This window comes from Strix aluco, chromosome 1 (assembly GCF_031877795.1).
Source record: "Strix aluco isolate bStrAlu1 chromosome 1, bStrAlu1.hap1, whole genome shotgun sequence".
Classification (NCBI taxonomy): domain Eukaryota; kingdom Metazoa; phylum Chordata; class Aves; order Strigiformes; family Strigidae; genus Strix; species Strix aluco.
This window is the reverse complement of record NC_133931.1, coordinates 34876146-34899102: the sequence shown is the minus strand read 5'-3', so window position 1 is coordinate 34899102 and position 22957 is coordinate 34876146. Positions and strand designations below refer to the sequence as shown.

General features: G+C 40.2%; 1 protein-coding gene across 3 annotated transcripts in view; it reads left to right on the top strand.

Annotated features, from left to right (window-relative positions):
* Positions 1-14243, top strand: part of GDAP1 (ganglioside induced differentiation associated protein 1) — a 31217-nt gene extending 16974 nt beyond the window's left edge. Inside the window, exons 1-7 of one of the 3 annotated variants that reach the window (XR_012622349.1) lie at positions 2276-2533; positions 2773-2965; positions 4174-4347; positions 7836-7930; positions 8391-8505; positions 10807-11448; positions 13311-14243. Coding sequence is in view for 2 of the 3 variants with exons in the window: in XM_074817236.1 (XP_074673337.1) it covers positions 2483-2533; positions 2773-2965; positions 4174-4347; positions 7836-7930; positions 8391-8505; positions 10807-11189 (1011 nt within the window). In the remaining variant the exon portion in view is untranslated. Of the gene's footprint in view, positions 1-2275; positions 2534-2772; positions 2966-4173; positions 4348-7835; positions 7931-8390; positions 8506-10806 lie in introns of those variants that run through there. The other 2 variants (XM_074817236.1, XM_074817249.1) reach the window with 2 other exon arrangements.
* The last annotated feature ends 8714 nt before the right edge of the window (positions 14244-22957 follow it).

Below are 22957 nucleotides of genomic sequence, written 5' to 3'. Positions count from 1 at the left end.
AACACGTACAGGATGCTAAAAAAGGTCCAAGAGAGGCCATGTAGATAAACAGAGCAAGAATATCAGTATGCTAAGAAAAGTGGTTTATCAGACAGGGCTAGGAGTCTGCTTGCTATGGCAACATGTCACCATGCTGGTCAGATTTGCAGTTGTGTGGCTTTGTGCCTTGCACTGTTTTTGTATTCGTGACATCTACACATTATAAAGTACCTTTACAGAGATTAACTTTAATTTCAGTTTTGTAAAGCTTCATGTAAATGCATTTGGAACAAGGTTTTCCAGGATGCAGTTAGCTTTTTCTGGCCCTTTTGCTTGCTTTTCTTCATGTATGAGAAGGTAGAGGGGCTGGCTAAGTGCTCGTCCTGAAGAAAAAGGCATTAGCCCCTTTTTTTCAGCATTTCTGGAGGGAGAAGGTACTTCGCATCGTATTTCTGGAAAAGGGGGGCCTCGTGTGGTCAGCCGGGAGAACAGCTGCCCGTCGGGCTCGGGGGAGCCCCCGTTTCAGCGGAGCTGCTGTTAGGCCAGCCAGGCTGGTAAACATGGCCATGCTGATGGTGTTTCATAGCAATACTGATGACTAGATTAAAGGAAGAAGAAGCACCCGAGTATGATTGCAGCTGATCTGTTATCGAACAGGTCTGAAGTAGGAAATACGATTCTCACTGATCCTTTTTTCCTTATTGTATTAGAAGATTTCATTGCTTTTCTAGGCATCTAAAACAAGTAACAAAATGTAACTCAAACTCAGAAGTCTATGTGTGATATTAAATTAATTAGTTGAACAAGAGAATGGAAGTGGAGCTGTGGTCTGTCAGGTAACTGACCAAATGACAACATTTTGATTCAAGCGCAAAATTAAGAAAAAATCCCCAAAACCTGAAAAAGTGTCTAGTACATGTACCTTTAAGATGATAATGTCTGAGGTATCCAATGCTCAGTTCTTTGCCTTGAGAGGTTGTAATATCTAGCTGTGAGGAACTGCACAGCAACCCAGGTAGAGGCCTCTGAGAATTCCCGTGTATCAGCCATGCGTAGGTTAAAGGCCTAGTGCACGAGAGGGTACTCCAGCACTCTTACCTTAGATACATATCTTGGAGAGAAATAAGTCCAGTTGTAATGTATTTATCTCATTCCATTGACTGCATTCTTATTCTCCATTCTAAGCACATTCTCCAACTTCTTGAAGAATTACAATTCCCAAAAATATAGGATTTACCATCAGTAACACACTGACTGGTATCAGCTGGGATTTGTGAGAAGCCTCTCATCGTGCCTGCCCTTCTGCAGAGATTACTTCTGTTTGTGACTTTAGCAGGGAGTAGTCTCTGGGGAAGGCATGGGGCTGCTCTTGTGCCCACACATGTGAACAGTGACGGGCTGGAAACTGGCTCTTTGTTTGTTCCTGTTTGATTTATAACATTTGTCCATTGTCTTGTCTTTTTCAGTGACTTAAATCCATTCCCTTTCTTAACATTAGTCAAAATTTCCCTTAAAATCAAATGTACTTGTGGTTTGGATGTAGCTCTCAACATACTAGGTTCAGGTCTTCAGGATACTAATGGTGGGATTCATCTGCTACATAGAAATTGCATGTGGGAGTGGGTTATATCAGGTTCACCTCAAGCAGCCACCTTTATTGCACATTGAGCAGTCAGGGTGAAGAGAACAGTATTCTGGACTCTGTAATCTCACCATGGTTTTTTAGTTTGCTTATCTCCTCGATGCAGCAGATAGTGTCTAATGGATGTACTATCAGCAATTGCATCTTCTAAACTATCTCCAGGGTGAGATGCAGAGGAAGCATTCTCTGATGATGGAAGCTAGTGTTTATTATCAAATGCTTTCCAAGACCTTACTTCCCACAGGGAAAAAAACCCTGCAAAACTGTTCAATTTTCTAATTTTGTCTACAAAAAAACTAATTGAGAAGTGTTGCCTCTTGAGATTGAAAGAACACATGTGGAGGCAAAAGAAGTGTGTATTATTCTAAAGCTTTATTTTTTTCTTGCTACAACTGAAGTGCATTTTGCAATAGAATATTTATACCCATAGGGTCCAATTCAGGATGTCTTCTGGTAATATTTATCGTTTTTTCCCAAGAGCGTGATGCCAATGTCTCTGAAATTCATAGTGGAAGTGCTTGTTCAAGGGGAAAAAAAACACAGAAAAACCAGGGGAAATCCTGCCATGTGACCTTTTTACCTGCGCATCCATCTTCTGCGCCTCCCTAGGGGATGCTGTAGATGGCCTTGCAGGCGGTTTCCCGGTAGGAAGGGCCGTCCTCTGAGCAGTGCGGGGCAGGAAGAAGGGGGCGTTCGCCGCTCCGCCGGGCACCCCCTTCTTTTCATTGCCAGCAGCAGGCCGCGGCGGGGCGGGCACAGCCGCCGCTGCGCGCCCGCGCAAGGCCGCCTGTTCCGCCCGGCGCCGCTCCCCGCCGTGCCGTGCCGTGCCGTGCCGTGCCGCTCCCCGCCGTGCCGCCGGGCATGGCGCCGCTGGTGCTGTACCACTGGACGCAGTCCTTCTCCTCGCAGAAGGTGAGGGGGGCGGCGGGGGCGCGGCGCGGCGGCCTGCAGGCCCCGGAGTGCCTCCTCCCGGCGTGCCGGCAGCCCCTGCCTGCCCGCGGCGGGCGCCGGGCGGGGGCCGGGGCGGCGGCGGCGGCGGCCTGCACCCGCGGCGGGGCCGGGCGGGGAGCGGGCCCGGGGCGGCTCGGCAGAGCGGAGAGCGGTGCCCCGGGAGTGCTTCCCCTGGGGTAACCCGGGTGCTGCCGTTGCAGGTGCGCCTGGCGATAGCCGAAAAAGCCCTGAAGTGCGAAGAGCACGATGTAAACCTGCCGCTGAGCGAGCACAACGAACCGTGGTTCATGCGCTTAAATTCCTCTGGAGAAGTGCCGGTCCTGATCCACGGGGAAAACATCATTTGTGAGGCAACGCAGATTATCGACTACCTTGAAGCAACGTTTGTAGACGGTAATCCCACTGGCGTTTTGGTGTGAAATCCTTCCCCCCGCACCCCCAGCAGTGGTGGGGTCAAGCTCCCTGTCACCACACATTGGTTTGTTCAGGACCCGAAAATGTTTAAAGCCTCACAAGTAAATGGGCTCCCCTAATAGTTGGTGGTATGGCGTAAAAACACGTTCCTTTAAAATGAACTGAAGGCCTTCCAGCACCTTTACAAGGAGCTGTAAGTAAAAACCTACCACTGCCTCCTTACCCCCTCAGGAAAGGCAGAGAAGTCAGTAGAGGCAGCACTGCGCTGAGCTAACCCGGAGCTGAGGCAGCCGCCACAAGTAGCGCGTTGGACGGAGAGCTCCACCGCTGCTGTGTCGGTCAGGCAGGTCCTGCTTCCCTGCAAGAAAAAGAGATGCTTAATTCCAGAATAATCTTGGGCGGAAAAGGGAAGTAAAATGAGTAAATTGGTTTCGGAGCCAAAATGGAGTGAAGAGTTTAAAAAGTAGGAAGAAGAAACTCAGAAGTGATCACGTGCAGGCTTTTGAATTCTTTGTATCACCAAAAAAGACGGCCTCAATTTTTGAAGGAAATGCAGAGTTGTCTTTTTTTAGGTGTGAAGAGGCAGCATTTTGTGTTTCAGGGGTTTAGTGCTGTGATTTCTAAGGCATGAAGAAAACTTAATTGTTGAGTGAACATAATATGTATTTAATGCTGGCGTTTTCACTGAATGAGGAGTCAGGGCCCAGGTGGATTGAGGGCAGAGTAGAACTCAGTGGTGTACAGGAATACTTCTGATCATGCATTGAGTAGGATTCCAGTACTGTAATTTTTACGCATTGCAGCTGTAGTAATGTTTCAGCCGTAACAATTTACTAGAACCTCAGTTGTGCCCTGCTGTGAGAGGGCTGAAGAGTTGTCTGCCATGGTTGCCCAAGTACAAAATAGATGCTGAATCCAGTTTTTGGATTTGAAGGCCTCTTAAATACATGTTTATGTGGGCTGCTGCATAGTAATTGGAATTATTCAAATGTTTTAAAATGAAGTATGTGTATATATGTTTCTCTGAGCTGTGATAACACTATTGAGTTATGGTGGGGAACCAGTGAAGCTTTCTTAACTGTGGCTGTGTCATCTGTGCTGGTTGGACATAACCAAAGTAACTTTGGAAATACCGCTCTTCGTCAATTATATGGTTCTACTTTTCTTAACTTTAACTTTTATTGCAGAGGAAGTACCAAGATTAATGCCAGAAGAAGGGAGCATGTATTATCCAAGGGTACAACACTATAGAGAGCTTTTAGACTCCTTGCCTATGGATGCCTACACGCACGGCTGCATCCTGCACCCCGAGTTAACAGTGGACTCCATGATTCCAGCCTATGCTACCAGCAGAATTCGTAGTATGTACTGGTATAGCTCTGAATGCCTATCAGTTGATAGGATGATGCATTACGTTCACCTCGTGTCTTCAGTGCACCTTAAGCAGAATATATTGATCACAGATTTCCAATTTTAGTTGCAGTCCTTGATAATTTGTGCATATACTTTTTATTTATTGTGTAGTCTGTTATGATTTGAAAACAGGAAAGAGGTGTCTGTGGAATTAATTTTCCTAATGATCGAAAATGTGCTTCTTGTGCATAACAGAAAATGGCAGCTGTGACAGCTGTGAGTATTTTATCTTCTGATTTGCTGTTTATGCTTATAAAGCAATTTCTAGGGAACAGCTCTATTACTGCTCACACCAAACCACTACACTGAAGGAAACGCATTTTTTTTTGTGATTGTAAACTTGTAATAAGTTTACCTATTAAATAAAAGTAATTGCTTTCCTCTCAAAGTGCTACAAATGCAGATGAGCCTCAATGAAACAGAGTCCGTTTATCTAATAGAATCATCAGACCCTTTTTGTCTGAGGAGTGGTGTCAGCTTGGTACCGGGGTTAGGAAGGAAAAAAAAAAGTGTAAAGAAGCGAGTAGCTTGGGTTCATCAGACCGATGGAAATTGTTAAAGCACAATTTAAATCAAAATCCTGGGTGCAAATGATGCAACAATATAGAATCAGGATAAAGGATGAACTGGTGGTCTGATAGAATGAATGGTAAAATGTCCTTTGACTTCCTTGGGATTGGTATTTTACCTGGTGGACTTCTATATACATGCCAGTTTCCCATGAAAAAATATGTTAAGGGCAGAGGAAATAACTGTAGATTATGTTGCCCAGTCCCCTTTATAACTAAGAATCTCCTGAAATGAACTCCTGTTTCAAATCCAATAGTTTGCAGAAATAGTTAGTTTAAACAACGTTCAGTGATATTCAGAAAAATCCTTGGGAAATAATCTTTCAGTTCGTAGCTCTTTTTTTTCTTTCTTTTTTTTTTTTTTTTTTCCTGGGATGCCAGAACTGGACAGCAGATTCTGTTCACTTTGGTATCAGATAGGGAGATACATATTTAATTCTTTATTCTTGTTTTTTCATTGTATGCATGTTCAAGGACTCCAGTGTTACTTTCAGCCACAGAACTGCACTGGGAATCCTTGTTCAGCTGGTCGTGGATCATGACCTCAGTCTGTCTATCCGGAATTGCTTGCAAACTTACAGCCCTTACAGCCAAGAAACATGGCCTGTATCTTTTGCTTCAGTTTATATTTTACATTGGACTGTGTTGAAACATAGATTGGTTGCTTAGGCCCAGTTTATCAACCAGTCCAGACCACTGTGTATCTGTGCCACCTTTTTTCTTGATTTATGTCTCTTCTAGTCTTTGTATCATGGCAAACTTTAATTAATGCTTTTATGTTTCCTTCTAAGTATTATGAAAGAACTAAATAGTTCTAGGACAAGGATCAAATCCCAAGAACACAGCTGGATGATGATTCTCTGTTTACAGTTATGTTCTGAGATCTCTGATTTTTTTTTGGTCAATGTCAGTGCTTTATATCGTGTTGATTTTTTTGGTATGATATTTTAGAATGCTCTATAGAGGAAAGTCAAATACTGTGACTATACTATTACCAAATTCATAACATCATAAAAGATGATACTGTGTTATTTTGAGAAGTTCAAGACACTCTGTTATCATCCTCCTTAAAATTTTTGGCAAGTCGATTCTCTTATTAGTCACACCATTACGTTGTCAGAAGTGAAGTCAGGCAGTTAGTTTTTCTTACAGTTGCATGACTTATCCTTTCTTTCTGTCTGCTGGAAACTTCTTGAGCATTGCAAAGTATTTAGAAGTCAGTGTTGCTGATCCAATGATCAATTGTTATTTAAAAATAAATTTGTTATAAAAAGTATCTGGAGAGATTTAGAATGGGTAATTTCAGCAAGAGTAATTAGCATTTTTTTTTTTACTGAAGTAACAAATTATTGTCTATATCATTGTACTTCTTTTTTTAAATATCAGTGTACTTTGTTATATCAGTATATTTTGGTTTTGTTTTCCCCAAATGTGGATGCTAACTGTTACTGAACAATTGTACTTTATTCATAGGCATTACTGATAGTTTTTCTGTTTTCACATGGTAATAGTCAGTGCTTTTATTACGGTTCACTTTACAATGTTGTCTTGCATTCTGCTGACCGTATGTATTCTCCCCCTCTAGCTTCTAGTTGGTATAGATTGTTGTCAGTTTACACACATGTTCATATTGGTAGAGCTAAAATTACTACTTGTCTAAACTGGGATGTTTTCTTTTTATACTTAAAGCATAGCCTGCTTTCTTGATTTGAGGCATTTTTTTTAATAGCTTGTGAATGTTCCTAAAAAATTCCTTTGCTTGTTCAAACTTCTGGATGGTTTAGTTTTCAGCTTTGAAAAGCTGATCTTTTTCAGAGTGCTAGATATAATAAGCCAGCAGCCAGTTATATATCATGTTTATGTATACCAAATCCAATTAAGTAATTAATTGCATATGTAAGATTTTAGTTGTGGGATTACATCCTTCAATCTCTTCATATACTATATTGAAAGATGGCTTTCCTAGTCATGTCAGGTTGAAACAAAGAATACATAAAACAGTGAGTTCATTATTCTCTAGCAAGAATTTTTTATTAGTTTAATATATAAGGCTTAATTGGAACTAATCTTAATTATCAAGTACAAGTGAGAGGTGATTCATGCCCTATAATTACTCTTTTGTTTTCAGTTTATTACTAGAAATACTTATTTTTGGAAGATAACTTGTTCACTGTCTTCTGATATTCTAGGTCTGTAAGTATGGCATTTTCAAGCAAAATCCCTTTTTAAGGAGAGAAAAGGCTATACACGTGTAGTAGAAATCAGTAAAATTATCTTAATTTTTTCACTTAATTCCTTAAGTCATGCAGTGAATGTTTTTCTGGAACATCCATACACAACATTTCCAAAAGGGATCACAGATTTTGGTGTCACATTTTAGCTAACTCAAAACACCTTGGTACCATATTCAGTGGTATTTAGGCTTTTGCTGTGGAATTATGCACGTGACCTACAGAAAATCTCAGTATGGGCCTATCAGCACTTTCACAGCATGGGAAGTGTGCTCGGAACCTGGGAACTGAAGTACAAAAACATCAGAGACCTAAGGTATTTGTAGTAGAATTTCATGGATTTAGCACAGTTTTGGGCAGCAAAATGGTTTTATCTGAAGAAGATAAAAATATTAATAAGAATTCCTATTTCTTGCCTGGCAGATCACCACTTTGTAGAGTTCATTGCAAACTGATAAGCAGAAGGTGTGGTGGGGTCAATTTATGCAGAAGTCAAGTTTTGCAGAACATGATTTTGAATCCTAACTTGATAGTGATGCTTCATCGAAGTACCACTTGCCATTTCTTTGGTGTGTTGATTGCATGATGGGTATATTTGGGTATCTAATGTCATTCCTTTGGGTTTTTTTGTATCAGGTCAAATAAGTAACACAGAATCAGAGTTGAAGAAACTTGCGGAAGAAAATCCAGACCTTCAGGATGCCTACATAGCAAAACAGAAGCGCCTTAAAGTAAGCAAACTCTTTGTATTCCCCCCCTTTATTATGAGCTTGTTAGTGTCAGATTTTTTCTGTCACGATGTAAACATTTGTTTCACCTGTCATTACCAGTAATGTCATGCAGTGGTTTAACCCTACAAGGCATGAAGCAGTCTGTCCCCCAGATCAGCTACACACTTCACGTGTGTGCTGAAGTGTTGGATTGGTCCCACTGACTTCAAAGGTAAGTACACATCAGTGCTAGTGTTGGGCTGTTGAGCACCCTGCAGGGTGAGGCAAACCTCAATATCTAGCATCTCTAATGCTTTTCTTCTGTTATCTGAATTGTCACCAGTGTCCAAATGGTATTCAGCTATGTGGAGAAAATAATCGCGTTTTATGAACAAGCACTGTAGTATCTCAGTAAAAGTTTCTCTGATAAAAGTATAAACTCTGTACAATGATTAAAACACTAACCTGTATCTATATTTAGTCTAAACTGCTGGATCATGATAATATAAAATACCTAAAGAAAATACTGGATGAACTGGAAAAAGTTTTGGATCAGGTTGAGACTGAATTGCAGCGGCGAAATGAGGAAACGCCGGGTAAGGAATTATTCTTGCTAAATGCTGTTGATGCTTATGTTTTGGGAGACTGAGTAAACTTGTTGACAGCACCATTATAGAGCTGGTTTTAATGTATCTGATTTGATACTTTTGGCATATACTGATCTGACATCGCAGAAGAGATCAGTGTTGTTTTAAATACTAGCTTAGTTTACTGCTGCTGTCAGTGAGTTCTCACTGTCTTATGAGAGTGCTTGATCATATTTTCAGCATAGCGAGTATAATTCGCTGCACAATTTTGCAGTATTTTATCAAGAAAATAAGAAAAACCTTAACTACAGGTTGTTATTCTTGATGTTGTAGTTGTAGGCCTCAGTTCACTATAATGATCATTACCTTAATGGTTAACACAGGTTTATTACAATCTTGTGTAAATGCTGTGCTGATATTTGTGATATATGCAGAATTAGCAATCTGGATAAGTGCTCTTGATCACTAATCAACCCCTCTCCTCCACCCTCCTGGAAAGCAGTGGTGTTTACCTGCTGTCCACCCAAATGAAGGTCAAATTTTGTTTAAATGGGATTAGTATTGTGCATATTCAGAGTCTGGTCCAGCTCCCAGTGGTGCTAATAGGAATCCTTCTTCTGACTTCACTGGGAGCTGCATGAAGCATCAGTCAATATCAACTGCATCTGCTCAAATCAGTAACTCTTTGCATTTGGCTCTATAAATAGCTGTTGTAATAATTATCGGTTATTATGAAGACAGTAGATTTGAACCAGTGATTGAAAATCTAGGCTAAATTTTCTACTGACTCAGCAGCCAAAGAGTTACAGAAAATGTTTTAACTTGCAAAGGATGGTAGGATTTTGTTTGGCAGACTTAAGTCTGTCACCATTTCCAGCAGCCGCTTTGCTTTCTCTGCTAAATTGATACAGTGTTGATGAGCTTATGAAAACTGCCAGGACCACAGGATTTAGTAAAACACATGGCTATTACCTGCCTCTTGGAATTTTGTCTGACATATTCACGTTTTTGAGGTTTGTGAACAGTGCTTCTCTAGGTCCTGGTTAACCAGCTTCTGCTTCTCTTATTACTGCTCAAATTCCGCATTCACTTACTGCTGCTGCTACTGCAGTCATCTTTCTTTCACACACGTTAGCTTCTTTGGTCTTCCTTTCCATCATCTTAATTAATGCACTGGATGAATCCCCAGGTATTGTTTCAGCAACATAGGGTACCCTCGTTCCTGTAGAGGCTGTTCTTCCAGACCTGCATAACCAGTCGACATAGACTGGTACCAGCGGTGTGCCAAACTGTTGCTTCCTTCTGGTGGCAGATGAGTTGAAAGGGACATTGCAGAATTTCGCTGTTTCCACAGAGGTGCTGCTGAACATTCATGCCAACGTTTTTGCGTGCCTGTTGTATGGGAAGAACTGCAGAAGGTTGCAAATGAGGAGGGAACAGCATAGACCTGTTTGAGATCTAGGCTAGAGCAGAGTACTCATGCTGGCAGCTGCGCTGACTACCAAATTACATATCCTGGGTTTTCTGAAACTCGGTGTAGTCGATACTGGTCAGCCCTTTCAGGTGGTGGTGGTTCTGAAGGTAGAGGTGTGATGCTGCCTGGCAGTGTATGCTCTGACCCATCCCAGGAAGATTCACCTCTTGCCTTTGGCTGGAGAGGGAGCCTGGGGTCTCCATCTGTGCTCCTGATTAATGGTGGGCAGTGTGAATATCTATCGCTTCTCAAAATTCTCAGTGTAAAAACCCCATGGTTTGAGGTCTAGGAGGTAGAAAGGAAGGACGGGTAGACAAACTGTCTTCTTGCTGAGCTGGTGTGTTTGCTACAGGTTAGTCATCTGATCTGTTTCTTTTTGACTTGAAAGTCTCCAGCAAATTAGCAGTTCTTGAGTAAATGCCATAGAGCTGATTGACACAGGCAAGATGATAAATTCTTCAGGCAAGTGGTAGCTTTTCTGTAAAAGCTAAACTGCTTTTGCCTTTTCACTGCTGTGTAATTTAATCCAGATTTGAGAAATGTAGTTGAGGAAAATGTTTACTGTGGATTTTAATTTATGAATCTGAAATGTGGCTCTTTTTTCCTTAACAAATGTAGGCCAGGCTGCTGAGCCTAAGACTTTACAATATTGTGTGAAGAATGAACAGGGATTAGTAAAGTGTTCGTTGATTAAAGTCATATCTTACCTGAGGTGTTGGTGGTGTTCATTAGACAGCATTGTGAAATAGCACTAAACTAAATCTAAGCCCATGGAGGCTTCTACGTGTGCTTGTATTCCATTAGCTCCTAATTCTTTATGTTTTATCTCTGCTTAGAAGATGAAAATCAACCTTGGCTCTGTGGTGATTTCTTCAGTCTGGCAGATGTATCGCTTGCTGTCACTTTACATCGCCTGAAGTTTCTGGGATTAGCAAGAAGAAACTGGGGAAACGGAAAGCGGCCCAACTTGGAAGCCTATTATGAGCGTGTCCTGAAGAGAAAAGCGTTTTACAAAGTTTTAGGACACGTCAACAATATATTAATCTCTGCTGTTCTGCCAACAGCATTCCGTGTGGCCAAGAAAAGGGCTCCCAGGGTTCTCGGCACCACCCTGCTGGTCAGCATGCTGGCGGGAATGGGTTATCTTGTTTTCACGTGTTTTCGGAAGAGGTTTGCCAACATGATGTTATCAATTAGAACCAGGCAAAATTATTTTTAGACCCGTCTGTCCCTGGTGGTGAGTGGAGGGCATCTCTACCCCCCAAGAAAATATCCCCAATAAAATATAAACGTAGAAGAAAGGTTATGTCTGTGAATTAGAACATGAGTCACACAGTAATCGTCCCCTGCTGTTGTATAATTGGATTGGCAATGCTGAAATATTTGTGGAAAATATATGTTGGGGGGACAACAAAGGAAAGAAGAGACTTTTTTTTTCAGACGAGGACCTATAAGGGATGTGACAGTGCTTTGTTAAAGTGGTTATTGTCTCCTTTACCCAGTAGCTGACCTAATTATAATGCTTTTATTTAGTAGATATGCAGCAATGTGACAGCTTTTCACTGTGGGTGAAATGCATTACTGTGCAGAAACCAGCATTGTTGAAATACTGAAAATAGCACTTCAAATTCTCAGAGTAGGATTGAAGTGGAACATAGGCTCTGTGCCTGTTGTGTACAGGAGTGTCTCTGTGCTGATTAACGTCTACTGTTTTGCAGTTGGACCTTTAGGAATGTGTTAAAAAGTAGTCTTGTGGAGCCACTATTGTCACTGTATGTTCATGCAGCAGTACAGGAAGAGACCTGAAACACATATGAACATCGGTGATTTGTGGGCCACACGAGTGAAATTCTCCAGAGGCATCAGCGGTCAACAGATGCTAGACTTCTGCTGAAATACAAATGGGAGTGAAAAACCTGGCACTTGTCTTCTGAAAGCCTTTTGGGTAGCCCTTGGCCCAGCCAGGTGTCCAGCTCAGCTGTAAGCCCTGGCTGAGTCAAACCAAACTATCTCAGTGCACATTTCCTGCTTTCATTGAGGTGGCTTGATACAGTTGTCTCCATATTAGTGTCCCATGTACCCTTTCTTGTTTCCACTCTGAGCACTGGCTATCTTTTGCACACTACTTGGCTACATTAGCAATTGCATGTGCCTCTGAAATGTTTGCCCACAGCAGCCAACTAGGAAATGTATGCACAGCAATGCGTTTTGTAAAAGTGATTTAAAATAATTCACTATATTTCAATCTGGTTACGTAGCCTAGATTGAAGGTGAAACTGTAATATAGCAATCTGTTTACTTATTGGTGGTAAGTGAAAAATATAGGCCAGTTTGAAGACACATGATTTGTACTGCAGATTTTTTGCAGAGCTGCACTCTTGTAGCATGTAGGAAAGGTGTAGAAAAACACTGTGATTACTTCCTACTACTCAGCAGATGCTGAGAGTTTTATTAGATTTGAACTGAGCTCCTGTTTCGATGAGAAATAAACAGTTACCTGAAAGGAGACTTTGCAGCAAGAAAGCAATTGGGAAGGGCTGAAAATTCTCATGACAGTTTAGTAAGATTTTTGTATTTTTGATGAATGTCTGAAAGCCTCAGAGTTTTGTTTACAAGCTATAGATAACTACAACAAGCAAAACATAGCTTTAAATGTTTGCCTATCACAACCAGTGCTAACAAGCCTAAGTACGTTTTTAGATCCAGTGCTGGTGGCTGTGGTCTCTCTGCGCAGTTGCTTTTGAGCACTAAGAAGATCTGCCCTCAAGTTTGCTGGAGAGAACTGAGGCAGACTCACTGTCTAGGAGATATCAAAATGGATACAACTGTTGAATACTGCTTATAATTTAATATGTAGTAGTTGTCTAGCAAAAGAAGATCTAAATCTCATTGCTCCTTTTCAGAAATAAGAAACATCTTACCTAGGAAACAATGCTTTTTTTTTATTTGTCAGAAATACAGTTTTACATAATTCTATTTCATGACCCAGTTCTCAAGAACTAGTTGAATTAAATGTGCTCTATTTAGAAAGGCTTTATTATCTTTAGAGTACGTTTAATCCAACAATACTATTAATGTGCTGGCAGCTTTAACTGAGTTTGTTTGTATATTGCAGTTCATCTGCATTTACTTGTAACCAACAAATTCCACTAAGCTAATAAACACAGAGTAAGGCCTGCAACTTAATGCCTCTCTGGCGTGTATTTCTGTCAGGCCATCTGTAAAACATAATCCGATCAAGTCATGGTAGAATTCAATATATATGATTTAGCTTTCTTTAGAATTAGTTTATATTTTACTTTTTCCTTTCTCTTTTTTTTTTTTAATGTGTTCATTCCAGGTAAGACCACTTATGTTCCCAGAGGTGTGTCCGTTTAGTTCACAGTAGTAGCCCAGCGGGCTCTGATACGGTGGCTAATTATTGAGGAAGCAGTTTTACTTTCCCCCAGACCTCGCTTCAGCCTGTGCTCGTCGCCTGCCAGGAGCTGCCTGTACTGTTGGGAAGGACTGAAGTGACCACCAGATGTCAGTGGTCCTCCAGGGCTGCACTTCGACATGCCTCTGAGATGTGCAGGAAAAGTTTTTACAAACTAGTTTTCACAAACAAAACGTTTGTGATCTCAGCATATTATGGATGTGAGCATCCTTATCAGACTAGCAGTCTCTCAGGAGCTCTTGAAACAACTGCTTTGGTCTACTGCAGGTTGGTTCTCTGATACCTATCATTTGTGCTTATGTGTAGTTTCTACACTGGATAAATAAGTGGGCAAAGTTGAAATAATATTTCACGTTAATTGCTGTTCAGTAACATTCATTTTAAACTTACCGTCTGCAGGAATGAATGTGGATAAAACTTTTACTGCAGAAAAGTTTGGATCCCTAGTTTAATTCATGTCTGTTAATTCAACTATTTGATAGCCAGTTATTTTCACTACCCTGAAGTACTCTGTGCAACACTGATTTCTGTACAGGTGGCAGCAAAAGGCTTATTCGTGATTAAATTCCTCAAAATAGGATGAGATTTAGAAGCACATATGCTGTATATGGCTCTTTGTGCAGGATAGCTTTTGTGTGGTGCTTGTAAAGTTTCTTTTCAGCCTGGCTTATTTTCTTTGTTCTGGTACCTCTGGACACTATATAGATTGGAAACACAAGCAATCTTCTGGTTTTCATTTACTATTTGCTCTCATATCACACATCAGGTATATTTCATATGATACCTTTGTATGTGAGGCCTGCTCAATAAACATTGATTCTAAGATCACTTTCTAAACTGGTTTATGTCTTCTGTGTCAGTAAAACAAAGCACATTTGAGGATCACACAGTATTGCTGTAAAGAGTCTGATGCTGTTCAATGAGAGAAGCCTCTGGTATTTCAGTTTAGAAGGTGTTCAGCAGATTATCTTGCATGTATCCGGAAACAGCAGTTACAATGATAGTTTTCTTTGGTTGTCTGTCTGAGCTGTATATGCATGAGGCTTGACAGAAGCCATTTAATGATGTTAAAAACCCATGTAAGGAAGGAGAGCAAGCAGTTTTTGTGTTTTCAATTAATCCATACCAAAAAAAAGCTTCCCTCCTGAGTGTGACTGTTTCTTTTTTTACATTGTTGAGCTGCAGAAGCTGGGACTCCTTTGACTCCTTTCTGTAAGGTGCATGACAAGCACATAAGCTCTGTCCACACTGATGATTAATGAGACCAAACAATGTGCCCTGACCAGTGTTATCTGGCCATAAGCTTTTTTTTTTTTTTTTGTCTTGCACTATAACAGTCTGTATTGGACTTCCTTTTAAGCAGAGGAAGAGAAAACACTACTTGAGGCTTGCATGCATTTCCTCTCAGTATTCTTAAGTCAGCAGAGCTGCTAGGATCAGATAGACAGCTGGTAGGGTTTGAGTTTCAGGAGATCATGACACCTATGGTCTGTAGACCAACTCTGAGGTGGCACTGATGTTTAGTATTAATCGGAAGTATACACAGAGACCTTGCTGTGAAAAGCTTATGTCTAAATACAAGAGGAGCGAGAGTGAATGGGAAGGTAAGTATGATTCACATAGCCACACATCTGCTTTTCTATATCAGATTTTTAAAGGTGTTTTTTTAATAAAGTCTTAATTTTATGAGAACAAGGATCTACTAAGTGTGGCATGCCCTAATTTGTGAGGATTAGAGATAGCAGGAGACAGTAGGTGAAAAGTAGTGGATCTAGCTAACTGGAGCACGCTGTGCTCTGCAGTAAGGCATATGACATTATTCTTTATGGAGGCCTCCTTACTAAGTTTATCTCTCTGTTTAGCTGACGTTAGACAAAGAGGTGTAAGGCTGTGCTTAGGCAATTTATAAGATGTGCTAAGGAAGTCAAAAGCATGTAGAAAAATCCCAAACAAAATATGGTTTTTTTCCTCTCCTTTCTTAAAAAAGAAATTTTTACTTTTGGTGGAGAACCAAGACAAAAAGTCAGGCACTCAAACCTCAGGAAATTCCAGAAGCTCGATACTATTAACTCACACAGTACTTCAGTAGCATTTTTATTTCTATTTTTCTTTTTAAGTTACAATCATGGTGCTTTATTTAATGTGAAGTTAAAAATGTTGCACTGTAAAATATTTAAGCTGTGGATAAGCTTAGTGTTGTGGGAGGAATCTGTTGGAATTTGCAGAGTTGAAGTCCTAGCTATTTCCATATTAGATTTACAGCAGCTTTTATTGTTATTACAGTTTAAAATACTCATAAATAATTATATACAAGTGTACTGTTTAACCTAATACATAGTAGCATTTATGAGTATTATTCTACTTTATTAATGTATACTAACCTCCATTTTATATATTCTATATAATACCTCTATTTATCCCTTCCATATTTCTTCTGCTAAAAGTGGCTGATTGACAATAAATATAAGTAATATTACTATATTATTTATATTTATAAAATCCAGCTTTAAAGCTAAAATTGTGAAAATTTGGTAGATTTATTTCAAATTAACACAATGAGAATCATCCTTTATGGTTCAAATTCAGTGCTTTACTATGTGCAATTTTCGAGATCCTTTGTAGGACTGAAGACATTGTTTAAATCCCGCTGTGAAGGCAGGTATAGTCCCTGCCAGCATCCTGTAAGGGAGCAAAGAAGAGGTTCTTCGTGTGCCTGGCTATGGCTAAAAAACCAAAGAGAAACAGCTTCTCTAAAGGAAATTGCTTTTCAGCCAGAACTGGAGAGCACATGGAGAGGGAACGAGTCAGACTGTTTGTAACACCGGCATATTTTTGTGTGGGGATGTGTTCCCCTGCAGTGTTTCTACATGAAACAGCAGCTGCTGTCTGTCCTTATTTACTTTGATAGCATTATAGTAGTATTTGATAACATCAGTAACATCATGAATGTAGGGACTTGAGAATATACATTAATGTATTTGGTGCTTCTTGTTAGTTGATCATCCAGATCAGAAGCTGAATGCTACTGCATTTGGACTGGACTATAGACTTAGCTATTGAGAAACAGTTGCCATCCGGAAAATTTCTCATTTAAGGATTGTTTCAGAAAGCTTACCTAACTTCAAGCACTTAAGCAGGTGGTGCCTGTGTTTTCTTATGTATCAGAAAATAGAGCATTCGTGGGGCCAGAGCAGGCGTGAGGAGATCACTGGTGCTGTCAGCTGCTGGCTGAGGCATTCACCTTACAGAAAGTGAAGTCCTTCTCCCCCACTTGGTATTGAAGTTGGTAAAACTCAGAGAAAAAAACTTCCCCCTCGTAGATATGTGCCCGATGCAGTAGGTTGCAGAGTCAGGCTCCCTCTTTATCAGTCCAAAACATACCAGTCTGCAGAAATCAGAGGCACTTTGTTTGACAAAAGGTAGTTTGAACACGTGGAGGGCCGAGACTGCCCGTCACCCAGCAACTTTATGGAGAGCAGGGCCTGCCACACAGCATCCTCTGCCAGCTCTGTTTAAAAGCCAGCAGTTAGCAAATGCTGACCTCTTGGGAAGAATATATTTAGATGTGTAACACAGATTTGGTGAAATTTCAGGGGCTGGAGCCCAAATGAACCAGAGAAGAAAGTGTCCAGAGAAGCTCCATCACTGTTTCTTCTGGTCCAGCTCTGGGTGGCTCTTCTGAGGATGGAGAGAGGCTTTTGGATTGTCACTTTACAGGATGTATTTGTTCTATCTCACTTCAACTATTTAATTTAAATCAGTGGAGGGAAACACTATGAAGGAATATCTGTCTGTGTTGAATGCATGGTGAAGCCAGCTTCCTAATACAGATGTTTAAGTTGGACCACTGTTCAGAAAGGTACTGTGAAAACACATGCTTTGAACTGTGTAATGCCCCCCAGGCACCTTGTCACAAGGCTAGACACCAAACTAGAGGTCTGGATTGCACTCCAGAGCCAGGGCTGGTAAAAGTAGAAGGACCTATTGCTTAGATTTTCAGATCTTTTAATAGAAAGAGCTCCAGAGACAAAGATCTCAGAGGAAGTCTGTACCAGATGGGGCCAGATGCAGTTTGTCCAAATCTGGTGCCTTAAGAAGTTGTACACCCTTCCATTGTGCTGAATTTTAGACAGCTCTAAAACTCAGAGATAGAAGCCACTAAAAGTTACAGAGGAAAAAAAATTGGCCGATGTTGCAGTAACGGAGATACCAAGATTTCAGTTTCTAACAAAGAGCCGGATTCAGATCTGCTATGAGTCACTGTTACAAAAAAATTAGTGGTGCATCTACTTACATCGTATCTGAATTTGATTTTAAAGTCATTATGCCATGAATCATATTTTAAGACTTTGCCTTGAAAAGTTTTGTTTTAATCAACCTATTTGTTACAGAGACAATGAAAGCTGCACAATACCTTTCTGAAACAAAGGATATATGCAGAGCTTAAGCTTTTAAAAGCTATTTAAGCTTTTAATATGGGCAGCACATACTGAATCAAAAATTTTGGAATATGGAGTTATTTCTAGAATAAAGAATTCTTTTAAAACAAGTCCAAGAATGTATGTTTAGGACTGATTCCAGAACAGCATCATAAATTTTTTATTCTTTGGATCTGAAAGAGAACCAAAAAGCTATAGCTGACTTCATTTTTCTGTAGTTAACAGCGAATTGTGACCACAGTACAAGGAAGCTCCAGCAAATAGAAAGATAACAGATTTCTCTTTTATGTGTATATATATTTAAAAAAAAAAAAAAAGTAAAAATAACTGTGCTTAGTTAATTTTCCTAGGAATATCGTACTGGGTAAGAGTTCTGCCCATTCTTGCATGTTATAAGAAATTCTCCGGATCGTTTTGTGCAAAGGGAAAGATGCAAATATTCCCAAAATGGCTGGCAGAACAGCAACATGAGCAACATCAGCTGAGGCTGTGGTTCCACATCTGTAGCAGCACATGAAGGTGGAAGTTCAGCAGCAACTGAAAGAAGTTCATTGCCATCCACCAGCCTTGTATGACGTGGGAGGAGAAACAAAGCAAGCTTCGAACCCAGCACAAGTGGAAGTGCTTAAAGTCAAAAATCCCTCAAGCTGGTTGCACAGCTAGATGCCCAATGAGTCCCTAACATCTCTATCTAATTTGGAATGAGAGGATACCTGGGTGTTTACACAGACTGTATTGTCAGTGGCTGTATCAGTTATCAGTCCAGGGAAGCTCAGGTGAAGGCCTACATATGGAGACCTGGAATCAGGAAAAAGTTTGTATGTTGTGCTTATATTTGTGTAGAGAATGGCTTGAAGATGTGTTTATGAAGAAAAGCGTATTCATATCTTACTTTTAAAGACAGAAAGAAAAAAGGATGTTCATGATTTTAGAGCCAGTGTTGTAAGTTTACGTTTGAAATTCTCAAGGCAGCCCAAAGACAGCCTCTGCAGAGCAAGGGCAACAGGGACAAGATGCTGGTCAGATCAACCATGAAGTTTCTTTCATGCATCTTTAAGTAAAGAAGGAGGTACTATTATTTAAAGACTGGAGATCTCTCTTCTCCTCAGTCTAACTATCTTGAAGAAAGACTGGAAACCTTTTGTTAGGTGTTGAAAGTGTGGGAAAAGCAAAACAATGAAAAATCTGCAAAACACACATTTCCTTGACACAGGATGGGATGAAGATCCAGTGATTTGTGTTTGCTGTGACAGCAAGGAAGAATGAGAAGCGAGGTGGAGGCTGTGCGGTCCCATTCTTTCACTTATGTCCTCTCAAGGACTGTTTTGCAGTAGTCTGACACCTTGTCTCTCACCCTTCCTCTTCTCCCACAAAAAACAGCGCACCCCTCACACCAAGGAATGTGCTGTGTCATTATTCAAGAGATAATGGCTTGACCACAGTTCCACCCACTCACACGTACATGCTGTGATAAATACTACCGCAAGTTTGTTCCTAACTGGGGAGGGGAGGACAATAATCTGACACCAAATCGGAGGGACAGATCGATGGGTTTGTGCTCTTGCCCCGCCCCCCCCCCCCCCCGAAGGGATGCCTTTTGGTCAGATTCCCTCGGCTATGCCGAGTGAACTAAGTGCGTGTGTGATTGCAATCGTTTTCCTTTTTGTGTGTAGTGTTATATAACCAACCTGCAGTTTGTGCTTTTATTGCAGGCAATCTTAAAGAATCCATAAATGCTGCATAAAAAATAAACCGTACTATTCGTGAACCTGACTGCTTGCCTTGAATGCAACCAGACCTACAGCATACAGGCTGTTTGTGCATCTGGTGTCAGGCCTATAGTCACAGCCCCAATGGGCATACCTATTAAGAGATAAATCCAGCCGCCCCTAGCCCCTCTAATCTCTGAGGATCGGCTAGAACGCAAGGGGATTAATCTCTTACCAAATTTATCCTCACCTTAAACGCAACACCTTTCCTTGGTCTTCCAAACTGTAAAAGGTCTTTTGGTCCTTACAGAAGATTATGTTGCATAAAAGAAACACCAAAAGAGCTTTCTCTGGAAGACAGGCAGTAAAAGAGTGGCAAAAGTCTTACCTTAGCAAGAATTAGTTCTGAAATGCAGGCTTTAGCTTAACATTTCACACTGACATGCTTCAGCATCATTTTGTTATGGGAGAGAAAAGGGATGGGGAAGAGAATAATGGAGACTCAGAAAGAAGACCTGAAATGGTAAGTTATATTAGCAGACTGATAACCCAAAGGTTTATGCTGTTTGTATTTTGTTTTGTTTTGGTTTGTTTTTTTTAATGAAGAATAAATCCACACCTGATCGAGTGCTACACCGCAGTGTGTGCAATACTGTTGTGAGGGAGATGCAATCACAGGGTGTAGTCTGTTGATGAATGGTAGAAACTTTGCTTACGGTGTGTGAGAGCTTATCTGAACACCTCTTTGTTGAGGGTTCAACGTGCAAGGAAACAAGTAGTATTATTACAGGGTTCATTGCCTCATTTGATAATTATTCTGTTTGATGAAATACCCTGTATTTCACCCACAGTTTAAAACACTAATTCAAGATAGCAGTAATTAATTTCTCTGCTTACCGCCATTAATGATTTATTAGGTATTAACAAATTTTATGTTTTTGCATGTATTATAATTAATCTCACCACAGGACCTTGCCTCAAAAGTAGTTTTGTTCTGCTACACTGCAGTCTTTCATCTTGTATTTGTTTGTACAGGAGGGGTTCTAATCTGGGCTGTTTGCCCTGTAACCTGCAGTTCCCCAGGCTCCTGCTGGCTGTGGGCACTTTGTGTAATGTTGCATCTTGTTGACATTCAACCACAGAATTGGATTTTGGAGCAGGAGGCTGACATTGTCTAATGTTACTGTGTGACAATTATATGTTGTACTTCTATAGTGCTGGGTATTTGGCAGCCTGAAGGTGCTTAACAAAAGTAAATGAGATGATAGATACACTAACACAGTAATAGTGTAATATTACAATAGTGTTATGTTAATAACTAGTGTCACAAATAGGAAAAACATACCCAGAATGCTTTCTTATTTTAACAATTTTACCAGAACTGGTGGAGTCCCAGCTTTGACTATGGGAATAGGGAAAATGGGAGGGGGTTGGTGTCCCTTTAAGAAAAGAATAAGGGGCAAAACCTTAGGCAGACTTCTATTTTTTAATGAAATAATTATCTATTTTAGTGTTGCCTATTATATCAGTGCTGCCACAAATTGTATTTACAGTGCTTTGTGCGAGGACATTTGGCATTGCACATACTGACACTGGCTGCCAAAATGGTTTAATTTAAAGGAATTGCTTGCTGAGCTTAAGAAAGCAAGGAATTTATCAAGCTTTATATGCTCTGAAGCAATGTTCTTGGTAATAATAGCTGCTTGGCATTAGCTGTAATTGATATGACAGATACTTTTGGTATTTCCTAGCTTTCCATGAGGAAAATACATACATATTTCTAACTTTACCTTTCTTCAACACTCTGTGCTCCGTTTCCATCACTTATAAATATAACTGAAAGTTTCTTGCAGTAATCTGCAAGGGAGAATGCCAGTTCTCCAGACCTTAAATGACAGAGATCCATTTAATACTGTGAATACTTCATCTGTAACACAATCATCTTTTCGTGACTGCCGGTGAGAATATATCAGTTCAATTCTCAAAGATACTGGGAATTTACAGTTCCCATCTAACTCAGTAAGACCATGGGCAGTTAGGGCCTCTGAAATCAGGCCCACAGTTGATATTCATGTTATCACATATAATGAGGTTCATATGAGAGAAACGTATGCAGGTAAGGTTGAGAAACAGGTCCTTTTCACATGTAAAATTCCCTAAATTGATTGCATGTAATGGGAATATCTGAGAGAGGATGGTGTGATGGTGATCAATCTGATGGATTGGCAATTTACCCAAAAGCAGAAGTTTCACTTTACAAAAGTTTGTGGAAACTTTTCTTTCTTTTATAGTTGCACTAACATTTTCTGTGTTTTATCTTTTGAGACTCATATTCAGATAATCTAAAAATTAGATTGAACTTTTGACAGACAATTCACTGGGTGCCAATTGTAAATTCACTGAGTTTACTCATGGCAGTGGCCTGATTAGGTTCATTCAGTGAGACTTCTGAAGTATTTTAAAATACTTGGTAATAGTTTTGCAATCTGACTGCCACTGTTCCAGAACATCACCAGGTGGAAAGCTCAACAGAAGTGCAAGTGCTTATTTCTGTAGTTTGTACATTAAGACTTTTAATTTCTATGCTTACAAAGAAATATTGAACACAGGAGAGATTTAAAAAAAAAAAAAAAAAGAGCTAGTTAGCTGTTTGGGAACATGAATTGCCTCATTCCAAACTGGAGAAAAGGCCAGTAAGTACCTACATGTATTATTTAATCAGCTGTCTTAATCTTCTCTGTGCTACATGGGAGACAACTAGATTTCAGATGAGTGCAAATGGTGGAATTTTCCTTTCTAGCCCAGCTGTGCCAAATGTTTATGGGGTTTACATGCCTACACTTCAATTTTTGCTGATGAAGTGTAGCCACTGTGCTTCGTCGAAAGGAGCTCAGTACAAGTACATGGTTTATGGTCAGCAGTGTTTGGGTAAGACATTTGCATAATTTTCTCAAGTGGCAATGACTCCACACTGTCTGCTCAAGTAGCTTTAAGAAAACACTAGATAGTTTTCCAGATGGTAGTACCTCTGTTTGAATATGAACCTTGATGGCCGTGTTTAAAACAGAGAGTTTTTATATGTGATAAATTATTTTTCCTTTAGTCTCTGGAGTCTGTCTGATATGGTGTATGTAGGAAGGATGAGGACATATGATTTCTGAAAAACTCTTCTCCAGATTTATAACAGAAGAGGCGCAACAGAGAATGCTGAATAAATAGTCTCTGATTCATATTTCAGCTAACACCATCTTCTGATAACATTTGACATAATGCAAGCAAGAGACATTTTATTCTGAATTGGGCCTATATCCTTAAGCTATTAATTAATACTGGTAGTAATTTGGCTTTATTCGGGTGCTTTCTTGTATTTTGAGGATACTAGAGAGGTTTTAATCTGCCTAGA